Source organism: Epinephelus moara, chromosome 17 (genome assembly GCF_006386435.1).
Source record: "Epinephelus moara isolate mb chromosome 17, YSFRI_EMoa_1.0, whole genome shotgun sequence".
Taxonomy (NCBI): domain Eukaryota; kingdom Metazoa; phylum Chordata; class Actinopteri; order Perciformes; family Serranidae; genus Epinephelus; species Epinephelus moara.
In genome coordinates, this window is record NC_065522.1 from 11,180,888 (window position 1) to 11,206,968 (window position 26,081).

Sequence of the window (26,081 nt, forward strand, 5' to 3'; positions counted from 1 at the left end):
TAAGGGGTTTCACTAATCAAACATGTGCTCACATAGACGGCCGCCGAGATAAATGGCAATCTTTACATCCTGTAATTCACACGGAACTGTTTGAAGTGAAGCCCGAAGGCCGGAGGAGCAGACAGGCTGGAACAGAGAAGCTGATTTGGGGCTTCACAACAAAGGATTCACAGCAGAGACAAATGGGTGAGTGTGAACGCTGCAAAACACACAAGTCAGTGATAAACACACACACACACACACACACACACACACACACACGCACACTTTCAACAGCAATAAACGAGTTTGTTATCTACCTTTCTGCAAAGTGAAATCACATTTTCACACTTCCTCTTTTAAAATCTTCGCCCCCACCTGCTTCCCCAAATATATTAATAACGCTCCACTAACAGGTAACATCTAACAGCATGAATCTGATTACAAAAGACAGCATCTGCAAAATAATACATTTACAATATTACAGATGTGAATGAAAAAATAGAAGACTATTTGTCAGACTGCTCAAAAAAGTATGAGCGCTAACGTAAAATAGTTAATCTTGCTGAACAGCTTGAGGATGAGTATTCAAATAAAACTGGAATAAAAAGATAATCTATCTGCATATTCTGCGGCGGCAAAATGATACTCGTGATTGATGCAACTGTAAGTGGCCGATGGATCATCTGTAATGGATTCACACACACTGTGAATATCTCAGCAAACTGAGATAGGAATCTGTCACTCACTAGATGTCAGTGTTGACTGGCGCTCAGTCACGAGATCCGATGGCTTGGTTTAATAAAATCTTGGCTCTCGTTGCTTTAAAAGTCACTTTAATGCAGAGTCTGAGGCAGGAAATGAGATGATTGTAGCCCTACGAATATCTCAAACTAATAAAGTCTGAATCCTCTCGTCTAGAAATGCCACCTCATGTGCCATTATTCTTTTTTTTTTTTTTGCATTTGTACAAGCATATATGTATCAACAGAAAATAATACTGCATTTATTTTGAGGGTTAAAGGGGCTCTTCAAGCAATATAGTGCTGCACTTCCATAAAGTTGCGGGACTCACCAGATGCAGATTTAAAAAACAATGGTCACTGACTTCTAGTTGTATATAGGCCTGTCACGATAATTACATTATCAGCTTATTGCACCATATATGTACATGACCATCATTTTGCCTGCCTCCATATTGCCTGTGTATTTACATAAAAATGTCATCCACGTTAGTCAACATGATGCTAGAAAAAAACAGCAGGGTTTTCCTGACCAGTCCGAAGTAAAATAAAACAACACTTTAAAGATGCCACAGTGTAGCTTACCCGTAGCCTGCAGCTGCGATTTTCAAGTGGAGGAGGCACAGTCCTGATAGTTGTTAGCTAGCCAAACCCTGGCAACAAGCCAAAAAGTCAGTTGTTTGTTGTTTTACCCTCCAACAACTTCATCCTCCACTCTGTAAACCCACCAGCAAACTGCCTGGCACCTAGACTGTCAATCTCCGGTAGCCGACTGCAGCACACTGGCCGAATTATGGAGGTAACCACAGTGTGAGCTTCACTGAGCTTGTCTATTGGTCACAAGACGCATCACTTGGTTTTGGTTTTGCTAGCTGAATTCATATTAACTCTCAAACTGCGTTATTTTGAACTACTCCTTGAACAGTACTATAATTTTAAATGTACTTTCTTGTAAATATTAACAAGTGTTACCGTAAAACTTCAATTAAAAGCCTAGTCCCAATTTAACACCCAGTCTCTTTTACTAGCCCGGTGTGGCTACACATTTTTACAAATAAACGTCTGTCTCAATTAGAGGCCTGGTCTGCTTGCCAAGCAGTTAATTTATTTTTTTAATATAAGTTCTTCGGGTTGTTGGCTAACTTAAACTATGTGTCAATTCTTTGATTTCCCTGTAAGTTATTCACATTCCTTTAGTCTGTAAGGGTCCTCGGATCAAAAAGACGCCTGTCCCATATAAAGACCTGTTGATTACAGTGATTTAAGCAAATAATAGCCCAGGCTACTTATAGAAGTTTTACGGTAATTACTGTTTTGTAAATAAAAATACATATTTTTTCATATTCCAATTCCAATGTCTAAATATTCTTAGGAATTTAAAGTCCATACCCCTTTGACAAAGTGAACTTGCATTATTATGCTATTAAATTATTGTATCACGCTAATGAAATGGTCTCAAATTTACATTATTTTATGGAGAATATATATCGTCGAACAAAAGTAATTATCATGACAGGCCTAGTCATGTATAGGTCAAGTTCTAAAAAATGTTACATCCTACATTTCCCATAATGCAGCTCATCTTTCATTAGACCCTCCTTGCCCTATATCTCCAGTGTGTAATGCAGGCTTATGAGCATGACTGACCCATGTCTATATCTCTAATCTGAACTTAATCTACAGCAGATATTACTGTTCTTCATTTTTTCCATGGTAATTGCTTGAACTAAAGTTTTTAGCCCTTAACTCTGGCAGCTCTTTTTCTTTTGATTCAAGATCTGAAAACAAACATGACACATAGGTAAGAAAATATTGCAACATAGATTTCCCAGCCCTTAAAACATACAGTAGTAGTTATCACAGAAGTCATGGCTATATCTATTTGCTGAATTCCTCCTCTCCTATCTAAAAGTATCTCTCTATCTAGCCCCACACAGTCTTAATTCTATTCTAGTGGGCAGGAGCCTCATTTAATTAAACAGTCATGTAATTACTTAGCGAATAATACTCAAACATTGTGTTCTGGATTTAGTGATCCATAGGGGGTGACTGGTCGGACACGCCGACCTGAGGGTCTATTTAACAGTTTAATTAAGGTCTTGAGTGTGTAAGTGAGGTTTTAACAGTAGCTTGTGTTCAGTAAATCAGAAAAAAATATGAGTATAGCTTCAATTTTCTTTTCTTTGTTCCTTCTTATAGTTTATTTGTTAAATCTCTTTTTCTCCGTCTCCTTTCCTTTCCCTCGTCTCAAACCACCTATTTTCGTTCTCCTTCTGTAAACTAATCTGTTCTCTTTCTCTCCCCGGGAAAACAGAGGTAAAGTTTGCTTCATCTCTCAGGTAGCAGATTAATTTGCACAGCAGCTCGCCTCTATTCTGCACGGGTTATCAGCTATTATTATTTACAACCACAGGTTACAGGGGAGTGGAGGATTATGCATGAAATGAGAAGTGTGTGTAAATGTGTGTGTGCGTGTGCTCAGGGAATGCCGTCCACATTACCATAATTCCCTCTTAAAACTCCTTTTCTTCCGCTCATCACCCCAAATTGTTTGCCCTAAAAATCTCTCTCCTTCTCCATTTTCTGTTCTTTGGTCGATCCCTCTCTCCGAGCCCTGATCATCAATCTAACCTCGCCTCTACCTCCCGAAAACATAGGACTCCCTCGCTTCCCACAATACATAAACATTAGGCAGAAACAATTACCCTGCCTGGCATATTGTACCAAGGAAGTTTGATATGAAAAATGATTGCTTTTCGTGTTGAATGGAAAGAACAAATGGAAACACACAAGACAAGGTCTCCCGAACAAGCATAGTGAAATATTTCAAATAGTAAGATTCTTTACCAAGAGAGTCTACCGAATAAACACTGAAAGAAATGTGATCAAAGTAAATGTAACACATCTATCGTTCCATCTTCTTTTTTAGAATCACTATCCATCACTATCTAACCAAATTATCAACTGCATTATTTATATGACTTTGGTGTTTGATTTTTCCGCCTAACAAAACAGTCATAATATTATAGTGAAATGACAAGAAAAAGAAGGCTTGAATTCCTTTGCATCATAACCAAAGTCTCCAAGAGAGATTTACGGTAATTCATTTGAACACATTAGGAAACAGATTACGGAAAATTTGAATGAGCAAGTGTTTCAGGTGAAGCATGGTGTTGTTACATGCCATGAACAGAGCTTTATTGACCGGCCCATGAGTAAATGAAGACTTAAAGGGCCACTCCAGTGATTTGGTATTGCGCTTCCATGAGGTTGGGGGACTTGAAAGAGACAGTTTAAAAAAAGAATGGTCAAAACTGAAGCAGCAGAGGCTGAGATATCTTGACTTTTAGTCTTTACTACAGATCAAGCTCCAAAAACATCACTGGATCCTACACTCCCCATAATGCATTGTGGTGGCATCTTTCAATAGATCTTTCTTGTCTGGTAAACACCTAATTTTTTATTGTTCTGGCTCCCAAACCATTTTGTTGCATAAAGTTTTGGGTTCAGGTTTGGTAATTTTCAAATGTAATTTGAAATGGGAACTTCGATGATCTCACATATTTTGTGTAAAATCATTAGAAGTGTCTGTTTTAAAACAAACAAAACAAAACAAACAAACAAAAACCTTTTTACAGGTGTTTGGGAGTACTACAGCATAGGTTAAAAAAAAGTACAACCTTTAGTGGCACTTGGGGGAACTGTGTTAAATCTGAAAAATTGCCTCAAGTGATGTCACATGAGTCAGAGTCAACAGTTGAGGCTGAAAACTACAAGTCTGAAAATGAAACAAGATCTGTGGAAGTAGAGTCAGAAAGAAGTGAGGTTACCAGACTTCTGTAGCCTCCTTATTCCTGCTTGATACCAGCAACTCAATGCTATGTTAGCTGCTAGCATAATACACCAAAATCTCATACAAAAGACTGCTCGGCATGTATTTTTCACATCGCAGGGATTTTTCACGGACATTTTTACAGGAAACTACAACGCGGAAGTGCGCTCGACTATGGAAGCCCGAATGGCTGCAGACATTTTTCGCAGAAAAATTTTCCGCTTATAACTGCTTGCTGTTGGCTATATTGTCATTTTCAACAAATTTGTCAATATAAATCTTGTTCTCTGTTTAAAAAGGGAAAACATAGGAAGACAGCAAGCACCCTTCTTTAAAGCGGTTACGTCTTAAGTACTATCTTGAGCCTACAGCTAATATCCTGTGTGGTTTGTTTCCATTGTGTTACAGAAGTGCATATTTAATGGATTCAGTGCGGACAGAGAGATGCTTGATTGCTATTAGGAAACAGTGTTTAGCCTACTTATTGTCACAAGGGAAACGCTTTTACCGGACACTATGACCGAAGAGATTTCAAAATGTTGGACTTAAATGGATTTTCCTGGTCAAAACCTGAATAACGGAAAGCTTGAGCACAGCAGCACCAATGACAAAGTTGCTTGCTGTGTGAGAGAGACATAGAGAGGGGAAGAGAAGGTGGAAGGTGAACTGTTGCACAACAGTTCTGTAAGTTATTAATAACTTACTCAGAATGCTGCTTCGTAACTGAATGACCCACCCCACCGAAACCCTCTATATTTTTTAAAAAACTTAACCGCCGAACCGCCCAACCTGTGGTTTGTGGGTCGACATGTGCATCACTGGTCTGTAATGAATTAAACTGAGCAACAATATAGCTTTGGGTGACCAACTGGTGGCTTTAAGTCAGCTTGTGTCTTAAAGGTGCCAGTACAGCCAAGGTTTGGCTCTCAGTTTTAGGCCTTTGTGGTATTGTCTCCAATCCAAACCAAAGATTGCTCAAATGATGTCACTGGAGTCATTTTCTCAGACATGACAAAGCTCCCCCACAGCCACAGAAGACACTATGCAACTATTTTTACAGGCTCGGCACTACTCCCAGTGACTTTGGGTGACTAAAATGGGTGAAGTGCCACCTGAAAAAACAGCTGTACATACAGTACACAGAATATTTCTGGCATGGGGTGCACAAAAGTATTTTCTTCATTCGTCATAAATTGGTGTACAAATTTGGATGCAATGATTAAATAAAAACACTTTTTTTTTTTTTTTTTTACTGTGTTTTGAGACAAGAATGCCACATAGTGTGATAGAGGGTCCATAGATAGTGTGGGCCTTGGGGGTTTGTGCAATGCATGGCCAGCCACAGTGAAAAAAGCTATTGCAGTGCAATCACAAGATACACAGTCAGGCTCCATCAGTACCCCATCTCACTGATGATATCCTCATCATCTCCCAGAACCCGCACACACACTCACCACCACCACATCAGTATGTGTGTGTGCATTTGTGAGTGTGTGTTAATGCATGTCATTGTGTTAAGTGTGTTAAGTCGTGAGATCATTTTCCGCGGTCGTCGCTCATGGATATCAGGGTGCTAAAGTGTGTGCACACACCTCTGCTCGTGTGTAAATGTCAGTGTAATAATGAGTGTGTGCGTGGTTATGCGGTGTGTCGAGAGAGCTCTTGGCCCCTCGTTTAAGGGTCGAAAGATTCTGATCAGCCCCAGATTCCATTAACAGAGCCGGAGAGGACGGGAGGGGTTTTCTTGTGCCGCCGAGTGGAAAATTGAGTCCATGTCACAAACTAATCAAATCGCACCAAAGGTGAATGGAAGAAGGGAACACACACACACTCTCTCACACACATACACACAAACAGGGCTGACAAGTATCCAGGCCATCTCACAAAGTCGCTGACACACGCAGAAGATGTGGACCGAGCAGATGGCTGCAGAACAAAAGTCTGCAAGGGTCTCTGTGACAGCCTCACATTAGCATGGCTCTGTGTCAGGCTAACATTAGCATGGAACCCTGTGGGGAAATGAGAACACAACCCATTTGTAAAGTATGTGCTGCAGAGGGACCCATTTGACCGTTGCACCCTTTGTGGTAAAACCAGGAAGACTTTGCTTGAATATTTGGTTGACTGGAAGGATGTCACTGTTGATGGCTAGAGAGTGTGTGTGGGAATTCCTTCCAGCAGGTTAAACACGCTGTGGTGACATGCTATACGATGCTAGGTGACTGTTCACCTCGTCATGGAGTTATTGCTTTTATATCCCAGGCTTTGATAATCACAGAGGTTATCTAATAAGAAGGTGGAGGGCTGGTGTGGATGGGGGTCTGTGAAGGGTAAAAGGGGCTTCCCATTGGCCAGCTCCACTCTGCCCAGACCTTTTTCTTCAACTTAACACCAGTGCATTGTGGTACGCAAAGTTCTGGTGGGGTCAGTGTTGCAGGCGGGGGGTAGCCCTAACTACCCTGTTCAGGTGTTCCGCTGGTGCCCAGTGCCCCGTGTCCTCCACCCCTCCTCTCCCACCTGTGTCTCTGAGCGCTAGGAGGTGGAGGTTTTGGTTTTGGATTGAGGGTCCTTCTTGCCATTCTGGAGCACGGGCGAGTCACTGGAGGTCTTAGGCGTTTTCCTGGGCGGACTCTGCTCAGCAACATCGTGTAGAGAGGGCTCCCGGTACATGGCCACTGGGGAGGGAGAAGGTTGCAAATAGTTAGGACTGGGTAGAGACAAAGACAGTATAGATGCAGGACTTCACCCGAAGGGTTCGGTCAGCCATTGTTTCTCTTTTGAAACTACCAAGTTGTACATATAATACAGTGCAGTAGTTTTAAAGAGAAACTTTGCAGGTTTTCAACCAGCTCTGTCATCACACTTTATGCAGTTTGTGCAAAAGATGTTTTGCTTGCCCCCTTTCCACTAGTACCTGGACCCCCCCCCCCCCCCCCCATTTGGTGGTAAACTTTCGCTGGTGGATGGGCAATGAGCTCCAGGTGCTCGGGGCACAGAGGGAAGCTAAATACTGTTTATCTGCACACACTGCGATTACACAGAACTGGTAGAAAATCTGAAAGTTTCCCAAAAACAATGTGAACATGACCTTATTTATTCAAAATGTAAGACACCTTCAACATAGATAAGGAAACTGGGGACAAAATAATGCAGGAAAGAAAACAGAGAGAATATTGACACTGGATTACTCCCAAACCTTTATTTTAAAGCTGCATAATGTAAGAGGGGTCAATCATCGTGACGAAAGCATGACTCATCATTAAGTCTACTTTTCACCTCAGCTCAACTAAGAAGTTACTGCATGTTTACTTTGTTTGTCAGTATGGCGTTATGTTTACAGCCTTTTCACCGTCACCCAGCGGCCAAACAAAAGACTCAATGCAGCTTCAACTTCACACCATTACCTGGCTGGTTAAAATAAAGGTTTGGGAGAGATATTATCCCTCAGCTTTTTCCACTACTGCATCTACTTTCCTACAATTCCTTTAAGTATAGAATTAGATGTGCACACTTAAGATAGAGGCATAGAAGGGATGCATTTAAAGTAAATAACTAACCTAACCTAATGTAACATCATTAACTGTACAATGTTTCTACTGGTAAATAAGTTGCATTCTGTAGGTGACCATATTATTTCTTTAACTGTAAATTAGGGTTGTCAGCATTAGCACGTTATTTGCAATGCGATTAAGGTCGGATCATAACATGTTTTTTTTTTTTAATCATTGCTATTTTGTCTCTTTGGTGCACCCTTACTTGTAGTCCAGCCGCCACAGTGGCTTCCTGCTGCCACAGAGATGAAAAATACTGACACCACTGTGCTTTGGAATGGCTGAGCCCAGATGGCTCAGGTGACAAGTCAAAAGTAAAATGCATCTTGTGTCAGTTAGAATTAATATATCAGCAAAGTACTTTGACTTTGAGCTACCACCTACGAGCTGAGCATACAGGCGCAGCTAATCAGACTGATGTCAGTGGGCTACCACATTGCCAAAGCTGGCAAAGGACTATTCTGGAGTGTATGAATCACCACAGATCTGAAACTAAATCAAAGAAATTAACAAGGACATTAAGAGACGTCCTCAGGTTGGCATGCTGAAAGCAGTCATACGCCTTTCCATTGCAGGGAACAATAGTTTCATGCATACAGGACCTGAATACATCTGAGAAAGCCACTAAACTTGAACTTCTGAATAGTGCAAATGCTGTCCCAATAACAAGGGGTAAGTGGCATTAAAGAGTAACCAAAATTATCTCGGAGTAACTGCACACCATATTGACACTGACCAAGATCATAAAGTAAAGTTCTTACATTCATTTGGTTCCCAATCAAGGCACTCTGGTAAGAGTTGTTTTACCTTGTTAATATGTTTTTTAAAACAGTTTTTAAATGTAAAATGATGGAATATTACACATGCAATTAAAACTGATTAATCACAATTATAAAAAATGAATTACTTGACTGCCCTTCTGTAAACATCTGACAGTTAAGATCAATATATGTTAAATAACGAAACATTGTACAGCATGTCATATTTATTAGGAAACAAAAGAAATTTAAATTTTTGAATCCCTCTCTTGTCTGTTTCGTTGTTAAGTACTGTTAGTTGCACAACGGCTTCAGGTGGCTTCAAAATTTACTCAAACTAAAATTCCCAATTACTGTTTTTAAGGTCAAGACTGACCTTTGGTACTTGAACAGATGACCAGGTAAAGAAAAGAGTGGTACCTCAAACTTAAACTGGGACTGAGGTAACATTTTGCCTACAGGGAACTTTGATCAACTTTTTTTTATTACAAAAATAAGTAACTTTTCAAAACCTATGTATAACACATGAACACTGAACAAACGTTTTACCAAAAGGCAACAGGTCACAACAGGCTCCAAAACTTAAACGCATCTCTTATGCTATGAAACTGAAAATACAAAATACGGGTTGTTTTTTCCTGGTCCCGGTCATCAGCCCACCTGGGGGATGTCACTGAAGGTGAGTTAGCATGTTGGGTGTGTTTTCATTCAAATACCCGGCAACTTTGGAGCAATGCCAACACATCGTCTCGTCTTGTACACAACACTCTCTGTTGCTTTTGTAGCTGACTACGAACCTGCATGTGGGTCTTCCAGCTATGCTGTTTTATTTTGTGCTCACCATAGTGTGACCGATTCGCACGTCAATCGTCTTGTTGTGCTAACTTTAGCACATGCTGCTCACGATGTACAGCTAAACTTCATTAGCTTGGGAACTTCGGTTCTGCGCTCGTACTTGCCATGTACTGTGTGTGTGGCTGCGTGCACCTTACCGTGACCATTTGTCTCAAATACACAAACCATCACAGCCTCACTGGACACACAGTACAGGGACTAGCAACAAGCACTGACCACCAAAGACAGTGACAAAATAAAAGCAGTGAGCATCTTGCAGGATAACCCTCACTGGTCACTGCCTCTGGAACACCTTGTGCAGTATATATTAATCTGTTGTACCTTCAATGAGTTTGGGCAGGAAGTGCGCAGCTCCCTTTGTCTTCTTGACACGGTTCCCTTTCATGACCTGTCCGTCTCGGTTGATGCCGATATACCACGCCCGTCCTGACTGGGTCTGTCTGTACAGGATGGACGAGTAGGTGACGTAGTAGTTCTCAAACACACACTCCTTAAACTTACACTCGGGCGTGAAGTGTTCCTGAAAGACACACACAGGGAAACACACACATCGGGTCAGAGGAGAAGAATAACACATTTGGCGTGGCTGCCATTTTTTATCTGTTCTATTATTTATATATTTACTCTCCAATTCCGCTGGACTCAGCTGGGAATGGGAGGAAATGGGCCCCACATTTCATTGTGACAGGGTTACAGGAGCATCTATGGGTGCATCAACAACACACACACACACACACACACACACACACACACACACACACAAACTCATCCCAACATGTGCACACGCCTGTTTGCCACATGAACAAAGTGGTTTGTGAGCTGGGATGCCATAACTCAGCAGAGTCGGTTTACCTGTAACAAACAACAATCACCCGGATCCTTCACCCCCTCTGTGGTTTAACTGTCGGCCTTCAGCCCTCTCACACTGACACACACACACACACACACACACACACACACACACAGCTCTGCATTAGACAATACGTCAACAGCGGGACATCCCCCCCACCTTCCTCCCTCCATCTCCCCCTCGTTAGAGCTCTCACATATTCCCTCTCTATCTCATATTCCGCCTCTCCTTCTCCACTTCATTCCCCCCATCCCTCCGTCATCTGGTAACCTTGTTGAGGAACAAACCAATTTGCAGGATTGATTTGGAGCCTTGATGTGACGGGTGAGCAGAAAAGGCCTGAATAAGGAGTTTACTCCCTCTCTCTCTCTTGCGCTCATTCATTTCTCACTCACCCTCCTCACCCTCTCCTCCTCCTCCTGCTCTCCGTCTTCTATCTCTCTTTTCTCTCTGCTTGTCTGCTGCCACCGCAGGCGCGGGGCCTTAACGTCTGCCTATATCCATTGTACCGCACATAAACAAGCTAATTACATTGACTGTATCGCCCATTCTTTAATTACACATCCATTCACTTAGGCAGCCATTCATTTCCTCACCCACCCATTAACTTAGCTCTAATAGCACCGAGCGAAATCCAAAAGGTCTGGAGTCTCTTGGAAGGTGTAATCAGATTGCTATCATTAACCGTGTTTGCACTGCAGTATGTTGCGTCTCATCTTCTCTGCAGTCTGTGTGTGTGTGAGTGTGTGTGTGTGGGTTCGGGGGCGAACTTTACAGGATTAAAGCCTGCTTTGTAAAGCCTGATCATCACACACCCAGGCAGACGTGCTCAAGTTCATTAATTGATTAATTACTTGAACTAAACTGGCCATATGAGGAATGTGTAGGGTGTGTAAATGAGTGTGTGTGTGGAGGCTGTATCATTACCAATCCACGACCAGCCTTGTGCAAAGGAGGTCTTTTCGATTAGCCATTATCTTCCTGGGAGACCTACAGGGGGAAGATAGAGGCTGGATTTCTACCACCAGGCAAAGTCTGACTTTCTGATTAAAGACTAAACTTTGGGAGGCTTTTTACACGGCTCCCTACTAGAGTAGTCCATGCATGGCAAAGGGCACGGTTTTGTGTGTTTTCACAAAAGGTCACAATGCAAGGATCAGTGGCGCAGCTGTGGAACTCAAATACTTACTTAAGCAGTAACTTGGACTCTATTCTCTCATGTTTTTGTGTGACTAATGAGAACAACAAGTTTCTAATTGGTCCTGTACTGAGCAGTACGGGCAAAAGGCTTCGTCTGTGTCTGTTTCAGCATCATCACCGAGCATAAATGAGCCATTTGTTTCTGATGACATTATGAAAAGGATCACTACAGAGATACCATTTTGCTAATGAGTAAGATCCTTTCTGTTGAACCAGAAACAACCCTGAAATCACTATTGCCAAACCCACCAGATGTCATTTAAATAAACAGTAATTTAAACATGTCTAGACCCAGCATAGTTTCACATGTAACTGGCAGTAGTAAGGGTTTATTTCCACCAAACCAGAAGATGATGAAGGTTGGAGATTAGTGGAACAGTGAAAAGACAAACTGAGGCAGTTTTTGAGAGTTTTTTGTTGTTGTTGTTGCTTGTTTCTATTGACTTTGGTTTCAAAACATCTTGCCAAAGGACTGCAGCTGAAAATCAGCCAGCTGGCTAACACTGGCACATTTACAGAAATGTTGATTAATGTGTGTGTCCTTATGAATAAATAAATCTAAATCTAAACGAAGTGAGTAAGACGATAAAAGTATTGTTTATTTAATTGAAGTCTGGTAGGTTTGGCAATGGCATTTTCTGGTTAACCAAAAAGGATCTTACTCTTTAACAAAAAGGTCGGTCACTTTAGGTATCCTTTCCATAAAACTGTCAGACACTGTTAGAAAATAATTTGAGCTTATCGGTGGCAAAAACAAACACTTTTAGTGGACGTAAATTGACAGTGTCATATGTTTGCATTGCAGCCTGTTTCGCTACTGCTAGCTGCAGCAATCTTGCTCAACACTGGAACAATTTCAAAAATGGTTGCCTCTATTAGTCACTTAGAAACGAAAACATGGGGAAATAGGGTCCAGGCTTAAAAATACCAAAGTTACCCTTCAAGTACACTTTACTTGAGTATTTTTTTCATGCTACTTGAAGGTTCTCTCCACTCCTTGTCAGAGGTAAATATCAGATGAGAAAATAAGCCCAATAATGTTTCAATACAATATCACAGACATTTTTGTATATTTGTAGCTCCTCATTAAAACAACCAATTGTTGTGTTTTTGCAATTTCTCTTCACATGACCCTATATTCATATTTATTGGTAACCAGTCCAGATGCTTTTTGCTTTATGCCATTCAAATCAGGCTTGTCTTTCTGCCGAGCTGTGTCTTCATCTGTCTTCTTGTGTAAGTGTCTACAGTGTTGACAGTAAATAAACACAAAGACTCAACATCTCGCCAGACAGGGGTGGAGCTGATTCCATCCCATCAAACTGAATTCAAACAACAGAACTCAATACAATATTACAATATTGTCATGCATCACTTTTCAAATCCATGTTTAAATCTTACATGCTAGGAGGCAGTAAAATATCACCACCAGTCAGTAAATATGATACTGCAAGCAACAAACATGAGCACAGATCAGTTATGTTTTCAGAGAATCATTCATGTATGATTTCCCCCTGTAAAATACACCTTTAATATTTCATGAATTTGAACTCAGTGTAATGCTTCGCGTGGTGCTACACCGACTGAATCCCCCAGCAGGGAAACAGAAAGACGTACACGCAGCCTGCATGCATGACTGCACAAGCGCTCTCACCTTTGTGAGTATACTATGTTTTTCATCTGACATTTATAAATATATGAAAAACAAATCTACTATCCCTCTATAAAATTCATATGTCATAACTTATTTGAATTATATCAGTCACTTTTTTCCTGGCCAGAAGCCAACTGCATGTATTTAGGCACAAACACACACTCAGGGTGCCATCAGTGATGCTGCTTTATAGGATAACACACTATTAAGCAGTCATTTATACAGACACATTATTCACACAGCAGACACACAGGGGACAGATGCACATCTGTCTGCACAGCGTTTACTCTGACTAGACTTCAGGCTGATTTCACACTGATCATTTCCTCTCTGTCAAAAACTGAGAAAAGGGCTTCTTCCACCTCTTCACTTAGATCATCTAACGAGATCCTGACGTCCACTGGATAAAAACTGTGAAAGCAAACTGTCACTTGAGTCCAATAACTCTCACTCCCCTCATTTTAAAGACAATCCAGACGTTCTTATCAGTGTTGCAGTTCCTCTTGTGTTCAGCAGGGGCTGCCCCAAACACACAAGCAGTGTGGGATTCCTGTCACTGCTCCTGCTGCTGTCGATGCTCCAAAATTAACTGGTGTCTACTTGCCACTCCATAATGCTCAGCTCTCCCCAAAGGGCCTCTTTTAGCACGCTGAAAACCACTCGAGTCGCAGAGCAGCCACAAATCCACACACGGATTTCTTTCTGTGCTGCTATTTATGCATCAAACTCCATGTTGTTTCTGTATATTTTAGGCAGAAATGCCCCATCATGTTGCATTAGGATGCAGAGACGGATATAAACAATAATGCAATATGATTTCATTGCCTCGTACAACTCCAGGGCCAATAAGCTCTTTTTAACTGACTTCAGAGAGATATTGAGCTACCGATTTCACAATATTTTTGTAAATTGAAGTGTTACATCAAAGTGTTTTCCAAAATAGATTTAAAAAAGAAAAAGAAAACAAGAATATGGACATAATCAGATCAAGTTAGGGTCAGTAAAAGGTACGCTTTTTAACACTAAATTTACCACAATCCTCTGTTACACACAGATCATTTCAGAGGAGACAAGAGGATTGTGTGTGTGTTTAGGTGTGTGAGGGTGTGTACATCCACTCATGCGTGACTGCTGTTGTGACAGAGAGACATGACGGATCCCTCTTACATCAGTGGGAGGCCACCCGGCGCCAGATGACATGCATACACACACACACGCTCACAGCATCAACAGTGACGGATGGAGTGGTCGCCTCCCTCATCACTCACTCCCACAGACAGAGGAGAGGAAGAGAGGGATGGAGGGAAAGAGAGGGGACGAGATGAAACGAGAGAAAGAGGAGAAAGAAATGACATGGAGACGACATGAGAGGCAAGGGAAGCGGACACAGAGAAAGCACAGTGGGATTATTCTTCAGTAATGACACACATGCGCTCATGTCATTTCCATCCGTTGACACCTAAAGACATTATTCAGCCCCGTTCGCAGGCTGCCATTAACCATTGAGCCTCCCGTGCGCTCAGCTGAGGAATTGATTCAATGTAAGACCTCTGTGAAAAGTCAATAGGCATTAGTCCGGGAAAAAACCTGGATTAGGCTTTGATTGGACGCGCGACGCGGTGACACAACCGAGCGTGAAGAACTTAAAGCGACTTACAAGCCGCAATCGGGCAACCACAGGTTAATCCAGGGGCTTTAAGACACTTATCGACCGCATCCCAGAGGACAAATGTATTTTACAGCGTCAATAGGGCACACGTATGAGTGGGCCTCGGTGTTTGCTCACATGTGTCTGTACTGTACATGACAAGGGGAATTTGTTACATTTTTTACAGCTTTCAGTAATGTGATGTTTGCAGTTACATGTGTCAGCGAATACAACTGATCGATACCGGCTTTCCTGTCACAGTTGTAGCAGCACCAAGTGCACACTGGGGAGTGGATGGCCTCATTCAAGTAAAATGGGCTTTTGTAGGCCAGTGCCAATGTTTACGACGGAGCGAGACGGATAGATAGTTAGGCCGAAAGCATCAAATTCAGCACAGGTGAGACAATGTCTGTATTATGAAATCATGACTCAAGTTCCACTTTAGGACGGGCAAGTCTACAGTCAAGACCAACATGTCACAAGTCAAGTCCAAGGGCTAATCTTTGTGTTTCCAACCCTAAACAAATCATGATACAGCCTTCATCAAAAACAAAGACATTTTAATTTCTTAAAGGCTCTCTAAGTCTTCCTAAGCTTGAAAAGTTTTTGTCACACACAGTAAACATCTCCTCACGACCCGCGAGCTACATATCCTCTGAATATGCTGTGAAAAAGTCCGGTCACTGTAGGCAGCCCAGCCCCAAATCAAAATACTTAGTTCAAACAAAGTCATTGGTCAAGGTAAGCCAAATTTATGTTAAAAAATATGTTTTTTTTATACCAAATTCACTCATTTCATATTTAAAAACTTTTATGTCTTTGTTGCACAGGGCTGAGGGTCTTGTCATGATAAAGATCAAAAGGTCAAGTTTGCTTCACAACTTCATGTCAGTGAATGGACCGTCTGTCAGATCACATCTTCAGCCTCTCTGTCTCCGTCCCGTCTCTCCTGTCTCTTCATCTCACAGTCCAATAAAAAAGAAACTGTCATTAAAATATCCTGCAGGGGACAAAATGTAAAGGGATGGCTGGGGTTGTAAAAATATATTGGATTGATCATGAATTGAGAGCCATTTTTCTTTCATCCAAAAGGCACTTCATTCAGTGGATTTTTATGGTTCTGCAGGCAGGAGATTCTGACAAGACAAAGGAAAACAGCTTTGATGGCCCAAGAGGAGAGTTTGTGTATGATGCAATTATATGTAAAGAATTCTCCATCATAAATATACATCTGAGGATCTGAGGTAAGGTTATGTGATGTTATACTTCAGATGTGAGTGTTACTTAATGATTGTTTAATAAAGCTATAAGCAGAATATGAAGCAGAGGGAATGCAGGGTGTTGTCTGAGGAGAACAGTGAAATAAAGTGGGACGTTTTCGTCCCTGTATAGTGAATGATGAAATATTTACCTGCAGATGCAACTCTTGTCAGAAGGATAAGAATCAGCACTAAAAGCACACAGAGCAAGGTTAGCCTTACAAAAGCTTGTTTACCAGCAAAGCTGATTATTATCTGAGCAAATGAGTAGGACAAAAAAACAACTTTAATTGAGGACAAACAGCTGAGGAAGCATCACAGGAGCTTGCAAAATAATTGTCTAAAGATAGGAGTAATTATCATTTATTAATTTATGCACAACATGTAGCCCCGCTGGCATTCTCTGTTGTGTTATCATCAGCACTGCTCTTTCAAATGCTTTGTAGAAACCATCACTCAGCACTTAGGGAACTCAGAAAGGATCTACACAAAAACTTCCATTTCCGAGCCGGCGTTGTATTCTCGGGTGGATAACCTAGCCAGCTCAAGTGTTAAAAAACATCAACATCTACAACCATTAAGTGAAAAACAACCTCTGTCATTCAAAACAACTCAGTCAAGCCCAACAGTAGCACCAGCAAACAGTCTGTATGCCTGAGTTTGAAAAGCAACATTTTTCTGGCTGACTTGCATTAAAACTTGTGGAATTTTCACAGACAAAAGATGCTTCACTCTGAAAAAAGGGACGTGTCATCCTCACTGTAGCTGTGTGTGAGTCTGCTATTACTGTGGGACAGCACGCTATGAAAAATTCCCCAAAAAGCAAAAGATTGTCGTTCATATCAAACTAATCTAAAAGCCCTATCAGTGTTTTTTGACAACATATTTGAGGTATATAGGTATACACATATAAATTATATCTGGGTTTGATTTAGAGCTTGACATAATGATCACAACTGATTATCCTGAAAATCTATGGCTGTGTTTACAATAATGACAGATGTAAACAAACTTTTAACAGCATCAGGAAACAATAATACCTGCAATTTAGCTGTTGTGTGTGATTTAATGGCCTGTCAATCATTTTGGGAGGAGCATGCTCTAATCCAGTTTTGAATTTTAGTGGTTGTTGACACTTGTGTTTACATTTATATGATGGATTGGGCCTTTAAGACAATGTTAAGTCAATTAAGTAGTTGAGGAGGTGATGTTGCTGGATTATGTACAAGTTTTAAAATATTAATTTAAATTTCATCAATAAAGCACAGGAAACTGTTGTTATGAGATTGTTTTGTCACATGTGTTTTCACAGGTTGAGAAAAACTCGACTTTTAAGTTGGATGGACAAGGAGTTATTAACCGACTCTGCTTTACTCTCCACCAACTCATGAGCAAAATACTAATTTGACTATCTGAAATGGCAGTTTGAAGATCTATATGTCAGCAAGCTCCATCTGCCGGTGAAGAGGATTAAATACCTCAGTCGTCTGGTTTTAATCCACATGTAGTGCAATTTTTAACCAAATTTTCAGAAATTCGGTAAAAGAAGATGCAAATCTATGTGCTTTTTCATCCACTACTGTTGTCCGAATATTGGGAGTTGGTTCCACGAGACAAGCAGCAGATGGCACTAATTCTCCAGTCAGGTGCCATTGGGAGAAGAGGGTACAACAAGTTGACGTAATTAAAAGAGCACCGGTCAAACCTCAAACGAAGGAAAACAATTGATGTATAATAACGAAGAACATTTTTGACAACAGAAACAGAGTTCTGAAGAGTAATATTAAAGCTATGTACTCTTGGTAGAGTTCTGGTTACAGCCCTGTGTGCGTGCATAAACACGATAAAAGCCATTCAGATGATGAAGAGAGCTTGCAGTGGTCTATGCAGTGCGGGTAAGTCATGACTGTATGTCGTCATTTATTCACTGAATCTGTTTCCACTTTCCCTAGCTGCATTTACCTTTTATCTACATACCAACTTTTCCACTGCCCCCAAATATGAAAACTTTTTTGGGACATTTCGTAATTTCTTTAAATTGTTGGCGTTTCAACTCAGGTGTTTTATGCACAAATTGAAAATGTACTTAAAAACAAGGGGATGGAAATGCACATACTGAGGATGCAGATCATTGACTTCTTGACAGGCAGAACCAACATGAAGAAAGCGGGCAAACACAACTCTTCCACCCACATCCTTAACACCGGAGCACCCCAGGGCTGCATTTTGAGTCCCCTGCTGTATTCCCTGTACATACACAAGTGTGTAGCCACTTGTGACTCCAACACCATTATCAAATTTTCTGACGACACAGCTGTGGTGGGCCTGATCACAGATTACAATGAAAAAGCCTAGCTGAAGGAAGTCAGGTGTCAGGACAACAACCTAATCCTGAGTGTCAGCAAAACTAAGAAAATGATAGTGGACTTTGGGAAGAAGAGGGGATAGAACCCCCTCCCCTTAATATCAACAGGTCCTCAGTGGAGAGGGTGGAAAGCTTCTAGTACCTTGGTGTCCACACCACCTAGAGCCTGATCTGGGCACTGAATACTAACTTAGTTGTTAGAAAGGCAAGGCAAAGACTGTTTCACCTCAGACACCTGAGGAAATTGCAGATATCCCGTCAGATACTGAGGAATTTCTACTCCTGCTCCATCCAGTGTCAAGACATCACAGCCTGATACAGAAACAGCACCAAACAGGATTGCAAGGCCCTGCAAAGAGTGGTTCATTTGTATGGACATAGGCGGTGCTCTACCCTGCCTAAAAGATGTTTACATTAGTCGCCGCAAGAATATGGTTCAGAGAATCATCAAGGATAACGGCCTTTTCTCCCTGCTAAGGTAGGGAAAAAGGTACTACATGAATGGTTTCCAGTTCCATGCAGGACTCTTGGAATCTTGGTACTATTTAGCAAGCGAGTATGGGATTCCACCAGTTTTGAGCAGAACCATTATAATTAAGGATTTGTCATCAACAGGGTGTGTTGCAAAATGAAAGTAAAAAGAAGTAGCAAGACAGTAGACGCAATTGATAACCTTACCTTATTACCAGATATTTGATTTTATTGAAGCATGGACCGACTATTAATGAGACCAGTGGACACTCTTTTTTTCTAAAGATCTCTCACTTAATGTCTCTATAGTTGCCCCTTCCATCCTTTTTTTTCCGACCAGTAGAATATAACATTCCTACTGATGTCCTCACGGTTTACACTTCAGGTTAAGGTTAACCTGCTACTTTTTGGTTCCAGCTGGGAACCAACTTTTTGGGTTCAGAATTAATTTTTTGGTTAAAATGGTTCAAAATTAGATGCAGGAACTTGAACAGAACCTGTTCCATGTTGGTGGAAAAGGGGTATACAAGGCTCAGGAAGAGCTTCTACCCTTGGGCCACAAGGACTCTAAATGAGAACACTGCCTAACTCAACTTTGAAACTCAAGGTGATTTGTGTGATGATAAACAGAAGAACTGGATACTTAGTATTAGCTGTGATAGCTAGCAGAGAGAGCATCATCTAGTAAAAGTCATCTTAAAATGTTAAAATATTTTGTCAGTTTTTAACCAAAGGAAATAATGTTAGATAGACAGGGAGTTTAGGCTTTAAAAGTAAAACGACATATGTTCCAAATTCAACTCACAAAATGGTACATTCCTCCTCAGGGAACAGTGATTTTTGAAAGATCTGACAGTCCTCCCAGCTCACCATGAATCAAACAGACCTCACAACAATGATACCGCTGGTTTTAAAGGTCTTTTCTCTGTCTGAGTTCCACCTCTTGGCCTCTCAGTGCTCTTGTGAACTCTCATGAGTGTCTATGAGTTGCTGACCGACAGAGAACAGAACAAAGTTTTTAGCAGTTCAGACGGAGAGGGGTCCGCGTCTGTGCCAACATTCTGGCATTTACAGGGACGCCCTGAGGAGCGCTGGAGCTCGACCAGGGCTGATGTGCTCAGAGCATCCAGACAACACATACACACACTAAATGGCACCACACACACACACAGGCAAGCAAGAGAAAAAACACTCAATGCCACATATGTAAACGCACATGTTCATGGTGCACAAAAGGACAAGACACATGCATGAAACAACCATTTGACACACACGCAGACAAATGGGTGGAGGCGAAAAAGCAGACAAACACACTGTAATGAGAACAGCTGGAGAGGGTGCAGGCGGGTGCACAAGGGGGAAGAAGCAGAGAGGGAGGGAGGGAGGGAGGGATGTCCTCTGCTTCTCACCTTGACTGCCAGACCCTCGCTGTGCGTTTGGGGATTTTCCAAAGGGAACCAGAGATAACCTGCCTTACCTCTACACTGCATTTTTCATCTCTCTTTCTCTACTCCTTTCTCATCTTCCCTCCTTCTCTCTCTCTCTCCATCCCTCTTTTTTCATATTCCCTCTTTCTCCCAGTATCCTCTCTATCTGCCTAGATGCTTCACATTTCTTCCCATGTCTACTTCAAGGCCACGTGTGTCTGCACGCTTTTGCTGCCACATCAGGGGAATGTGTGTGTGTGTGTGTGTGTGTGTGTGTGTTGAGAAATGGGGGAATATTGAATCTGCTGTAATGACAGTGTGATAACTCATGACAGGTTACTTGCATTTTTGCATAAGAAGCTGCTTTAGAGCCAAATGGTAAGTAATTATTATGAGACATGTAGCCAAAACGTAGTGTTGCTCCTATATCTTGTGCTTTTAGGGGCCAATTGTCCAATCTTTAAGTGCAATTTGATGCGTTTCCATATGAAAATATTATGTTTCTTTTTGTGCCTGTGTTTGAATTGACTCCCACAGGACGTAAGAAAGAATTTAGCTGAACTTAAAGGGGACCTATTATGGTCATTTTCAGATTCATACTTTTATTTCTGAGTTACTATTAGGACATGTTTACATACTTTAAGTTTTTTTAAAAAACAACAACAAAAAAAACAACTTAATTTTCCTCAAACTGTCTGTGCTGGAACACTTTATTCACCCTCTGTATGAAACTCAGTTTCAGTGAATGTCTCTATAATAGTACCTCCCAACTCTGCTCTGATTGGTCAGTGTTTCTGGGTTGTCCGTATCTCGGCATCCCTGCAACACCGGAGATGACTGATGACCAACAAAAGCTCCTAAACCAATATCTTCACAACTGGACATGCTCCAGCAGGAATATGATCTGAAATCAGGGAGAAATCTAAAACATCAGCAACCAAGATTACATGTGTCCCTGATGTTAGCATGTAGCTACATGTAGCAGTGTACTTGCAACAATGTAGTGAGAGTAATGGAGTAAAGCAGCACTTTCTATCATGAAAAGGAAACCAGCAAAAGCTTCTACACACAACTGTACAAATTCCATCAAGAATATGACCCAAAATCAGTGAGAAATTGATAAAACTAGCAACAAAGATTCCAGATTTCCTTGACGTTAGCATGTAGCTGCATGTAGCAGTGTAGTTGTAACCAGGTAAGGACTGTTACACAGTACAGCAACACTTTCTGCCATGAAAACCAACAAAAGCTTCTAAACACATCCAGACATGTTTCAGTGGGAATATTAACTAAATTTTGTGGGAATTTCACAACATCTGCAACCAAGATTCCAGGTTTTGCTGACGTCACCATGTAGCTACATGTAGCAGTGTAGGTTACAAAATGTAAACACTTGCTGGGGTATTCAGAATGGTCTGAAGCCTGAGTTTTTTTTCTCATGGGGATTATTTTTTACATACATTTTCCTCATTGTTTGAAATATTGACCACATTTAATATGAACTTTTGACAACTTAACATTATACATATATACGACAGAAAAGGCAGAGTAAGTCCACTTTAAAGGTACCCAGTGTATTTTTTAAGTATTGTGGTATCAAAATGCAAGTCTGCAAAAGGCAAGACAGAGGACAAAATATTCAAATTGCATCATGAGGAATGCATAGGCAAACATAGTTTTAGGTATTAAGTATACACACAATGTGTTTGGTACTCTGATTTGACATAATAATCTCAACTCCACATATAATTGCTATTTTTGGCAAACTACTATTTAAAAAGGCTGTACTGTGGTGCTCTCCAAGGTGCTGAACTAGTGAGGAAGTTATCCTGGCTGCTCTCTCTTCCCTTTTACCTAACATACTGTATATACAGTACATGTCCCCTGACTCTGCAGTTCCTCTCAGCTCTACTTGGCTTTATGGTGTCTTTCAGGTCATTACCTTTTTTTGCGGCACACTATCTGCCCAGCACCAAAAGGCAGACTAAGACGAAAGACAAAGTTTACAAATAACTGGTGAACATAGTGGAGCATTTAGCAGCTACAGAGTCACATATTTCCCCCAGGAGGTGGTGGAGACCAAAACAGAGCTCAAAGAGAGTGAATATTGGTCTCACATTTATTAGTTGGACACAAACACGACTCAATAGCGCGTGATTTTGTTGCATCTGTTTCTGAAGTTAGAGAAGTTAACTTCTCCAAGTATATCCTCAGCCCTGCACAGAATCCCATGACCTACTCTTCACAATAGCTCTGCAGATAAACCAGTGAACTAAATATCTTGAAGGGACCATCCCCATACGCACACACTCTTTCTCTCACGCACCTTCTCACTGCCAGTCTCCACAGAGTAAGAAACTGCTCGCTGTTATAGAACACAGTGTGATGATGAATGTGGTAACTCACAATATCACCAAAGACCATCCATCCCAAATAACTGCTTTTGTAAGACATGGCACAGCATGAAACCTATAAAGAACAACTCCACTTATAGGACATAATTAGCGGTATAAAGTGTACTTGAATGTTTTCTACCCTTTTACTAAGTCTGATATCCTATACATTAGTGTATAAAATGTATCTACACATACACCTGCGAATATCCCTGTATTCTTGTGTGTATTTGACCCTGTGAGTTAATGCTGATCAGAATGCAGAACGGGGCTCTACCCCTCCAGCTCATTGAGACAGCCGTAACTCTTGTCAAAATGCACCAAGGCTACTGCTTTGGCTCTAGATGTAGCTGCGGCATTTTTAGGTGGATATAAAATCCTGTCTCATGTCACCCCATCTTCCACTTCCTCATCCTTCATGATGCCCCACATCTTCCTTTTCCCATTCCCCTGCCTTTCCTTTTTAATCTCCTCCTCATAGCTCCCTTCCCCTGTCCCCCTCCCTCTTTCCCTCCTCTCTGAGGTTGCTCATGTGAGCAGAGGTGTTCCCTATTTAGCGGCCTGTGCCTCACTAAAGGAGTCCCCAGTGGAGAGCTTAGAAGAGGCCACACAACAGTGCAGGAGGGGAGGGAGAAAGACTGAACAAGAAGCAAATTAGATTTATGGTGAATGGGCAGATTAATAAATGAAAGAGGAAGGTGATAAAAGAAATATTTGGTTTCAGAAGACGGGTGACGTAGGGACTACTAGCAGAATTCCTTGGTTGACTACTGTAGCTAGCAACCTAACTGCAGCTAGCATGCCAGGCAGGACATGCTAGCACTTCATTCAACACAGCTTCCCAGGCTTCTTTCCTATTTCTCTGTACTGTGTACTCCCTCCTGACATTTGGTCACGGTCTGCCATTCATCAACTTCACGAAGAGTCCCGTCTACCCTGACTGGTCAGAGTTTCCAGTTCTTCTGTATCTTGGTGTCTCTGCACCAGGGGAATAACTGAGGTGGTACTTTCCACTGTGATAAATCACCAATAAAAGTTTCTAAACCAAAATGTTCACAACCTGACATGTTCTAGCAGGAATATGATCCGAAACTGGTGAGAAATTGACAACATCAACAACTAAGATTACTGGTTTCCTTGATGTTAGCACCTAGCTACATGTAGCAATGTACTGTACTTGCAGCCAGGTAACAGAGGATAGTGACACTTTCTACCATGAAAAATCAACTATTAAAGCTTATAAACCAAAACTCTGCAACATCTGCAGCCAAGATTATAGATGTCCCTGATGTTAGCATGTAGCTACATGTAGCAGTGTGGGCTATATAATATAAACACTTGCAGTAGCATGCCTGGAGGAAATGACAATATAAAGAAATCCATCAGGAGCTGACCTTTCACATATGTTTACCTTGTTAACTGGAAGTTTGGCCACATTTAATATGAACAACTGACACTGTAACATTATATGTATATGTATGAAATAATAATGGGTCCCCTTCATTTGAAGTAGTGTGAGTTTTGCTTGCATGTAATGTTGGTGATCCTATTCATTTTAAATCTCACAGGCTGTAGCCATGTTTTTCTCTACACTAAAATTACATGTGAAAAGAGGCAGAAAATGGACTTTATTTCTGCCCCCCATCTACCCCATCAGCGATTCTTAGTTTTGGGTCACTGGTGGATATGCGTTTGGTTATCCTCTGAGTGCAGATCCACAATGTCATCCAGTGGAGTAAAGTTTTACTTTGCCAAACTTTCCCCTGTTAACTGCGTAGAGTTTGACCAGAGCTGGTCCCGGGTATCGGAGTCCGGCCCAATTATGTCTGCCTGCCTCTGTCAGATTGTTTATACCTGGCTGCACATGTGTGTTTGTGGGGATGTGGAGGGTGGCTAAATTGCACAGGGGAGTGAATGTGTGTGTGTGTGTGTGTGTGTGTGTACAGTACAGGTCTATTTTTTTTGCTGTGCGTGTGCCTTTGACAACATCTCAAAACACCATGCCGACCCCCCTCCCACCATCCCACCATCCACACATCACTCCTCCCTCCCTCTCCACTGCCATCTCTCTACCCAGGAGGCTTTTCCAGAGCACACGGCTAATAAAGTGGGCCAGGTCCGCGGCTGAGCACTATTTTTATCAGAAAGCAATTTTCAGGAGGTGCCCACAGGTAAGCGGGTCCCAGCGCCTCAGACAATGGAACCATGACAAGGAGTTTCCCCCTGCCATTAACCTCTGCTGAACTACTCCCAGTTGCTGTGGTGCTCCAGGAACATTGCAAAGCCACTGCATAGACCTGGTCCTTGTTCCTGTATTAATATCAAGACCTCCAAAAACTCCTGGATATAATGGATACATGACTGGTCACTGCAAATGATTGTTTGCTCTTTAATGATTTGTAGGGTGCTAGACACGACAGGATGAAATGAATGTACAGTGAACAGATGAATGAAGGCACTGCAGAGGTGGAGTGAAGAAATGATGAAGAGGTGTGTGTTATTGGGGATGTGTAAAGACAGATGGATACACACAGCCCATCTGGCCTCTCTGTTCTTACAGCTGGACTATCCGGCACCGCACTGACAAAGTTTCTGTTTGTGCATGTTATCACCACAGAGTCAGGCTTGGTTATTACTGATTATTAATATCAGTGAACTGCGGCAAAGGAAAAAGTTTTAGTGTATAGATGTGGGACACTCATACAGTAGGGGACTGTATGGGAGCCCAACCTAATCACCAGAAATATATTGGCACATATGTTTGTACAAACTACAGACATATTACATTTGTAGGTTATTATATGACAGATATGTTGAAACTTTACATTTTGACAACAATGGGGTTAAAGAGTGGTTAAGTTTAGGCAAAAAAACTACTTGGTTATTGTTAGGAAAGGTTTATGTTTTGTCTTCAGTTACCTGGTTTTGGTGGCACAATCTCATCAGAAAAAGTAGCTGCTTTTCATGGCACTATCCCCTCCAGGTTCACTACACAAATCCACAATGGAGCCTAAAAGCTGATGGAAAAATACTGACGCCCAATTGGAGCCTAAAAGCCGATGGAAAAACAGAGATGGGTTGCTACAAAACACCAAC

The 26,081-nt window shown here is 41.5% G+C and overlaps 1 protein-coding gene across 1 annotated transcript in view; it reads right to left on the minus strand.

The window, feature by feature from the left end:
• Window positions 1-4,539: 4,539 nt before the first annotated feature.
• Window positions 4,540-26,081, minus strand: part of fgf11a (fibroblast growth factor 11a) — a 122,167-nt gene continuing 100,625 nt past the window's right edge. Inside the window, exons 5-6 of the mRNA XM_050067111.1 lie at window positions 10,040-10,238; window positions 4,540-7,229 (exon numbers count right to left, since the gene is read on the minus strand). Coding sequence (XP_049923068.1) covers window positions 7,087-7,229; window positions 10,040-10,238 — 342 coding nt within the window. The 3' untranslated portion in view covers window positions 4,540-7,086. The remainder of the gene's footprint in view (window positions 7,230-10,039; window positions 10,239-26,081) is intronic.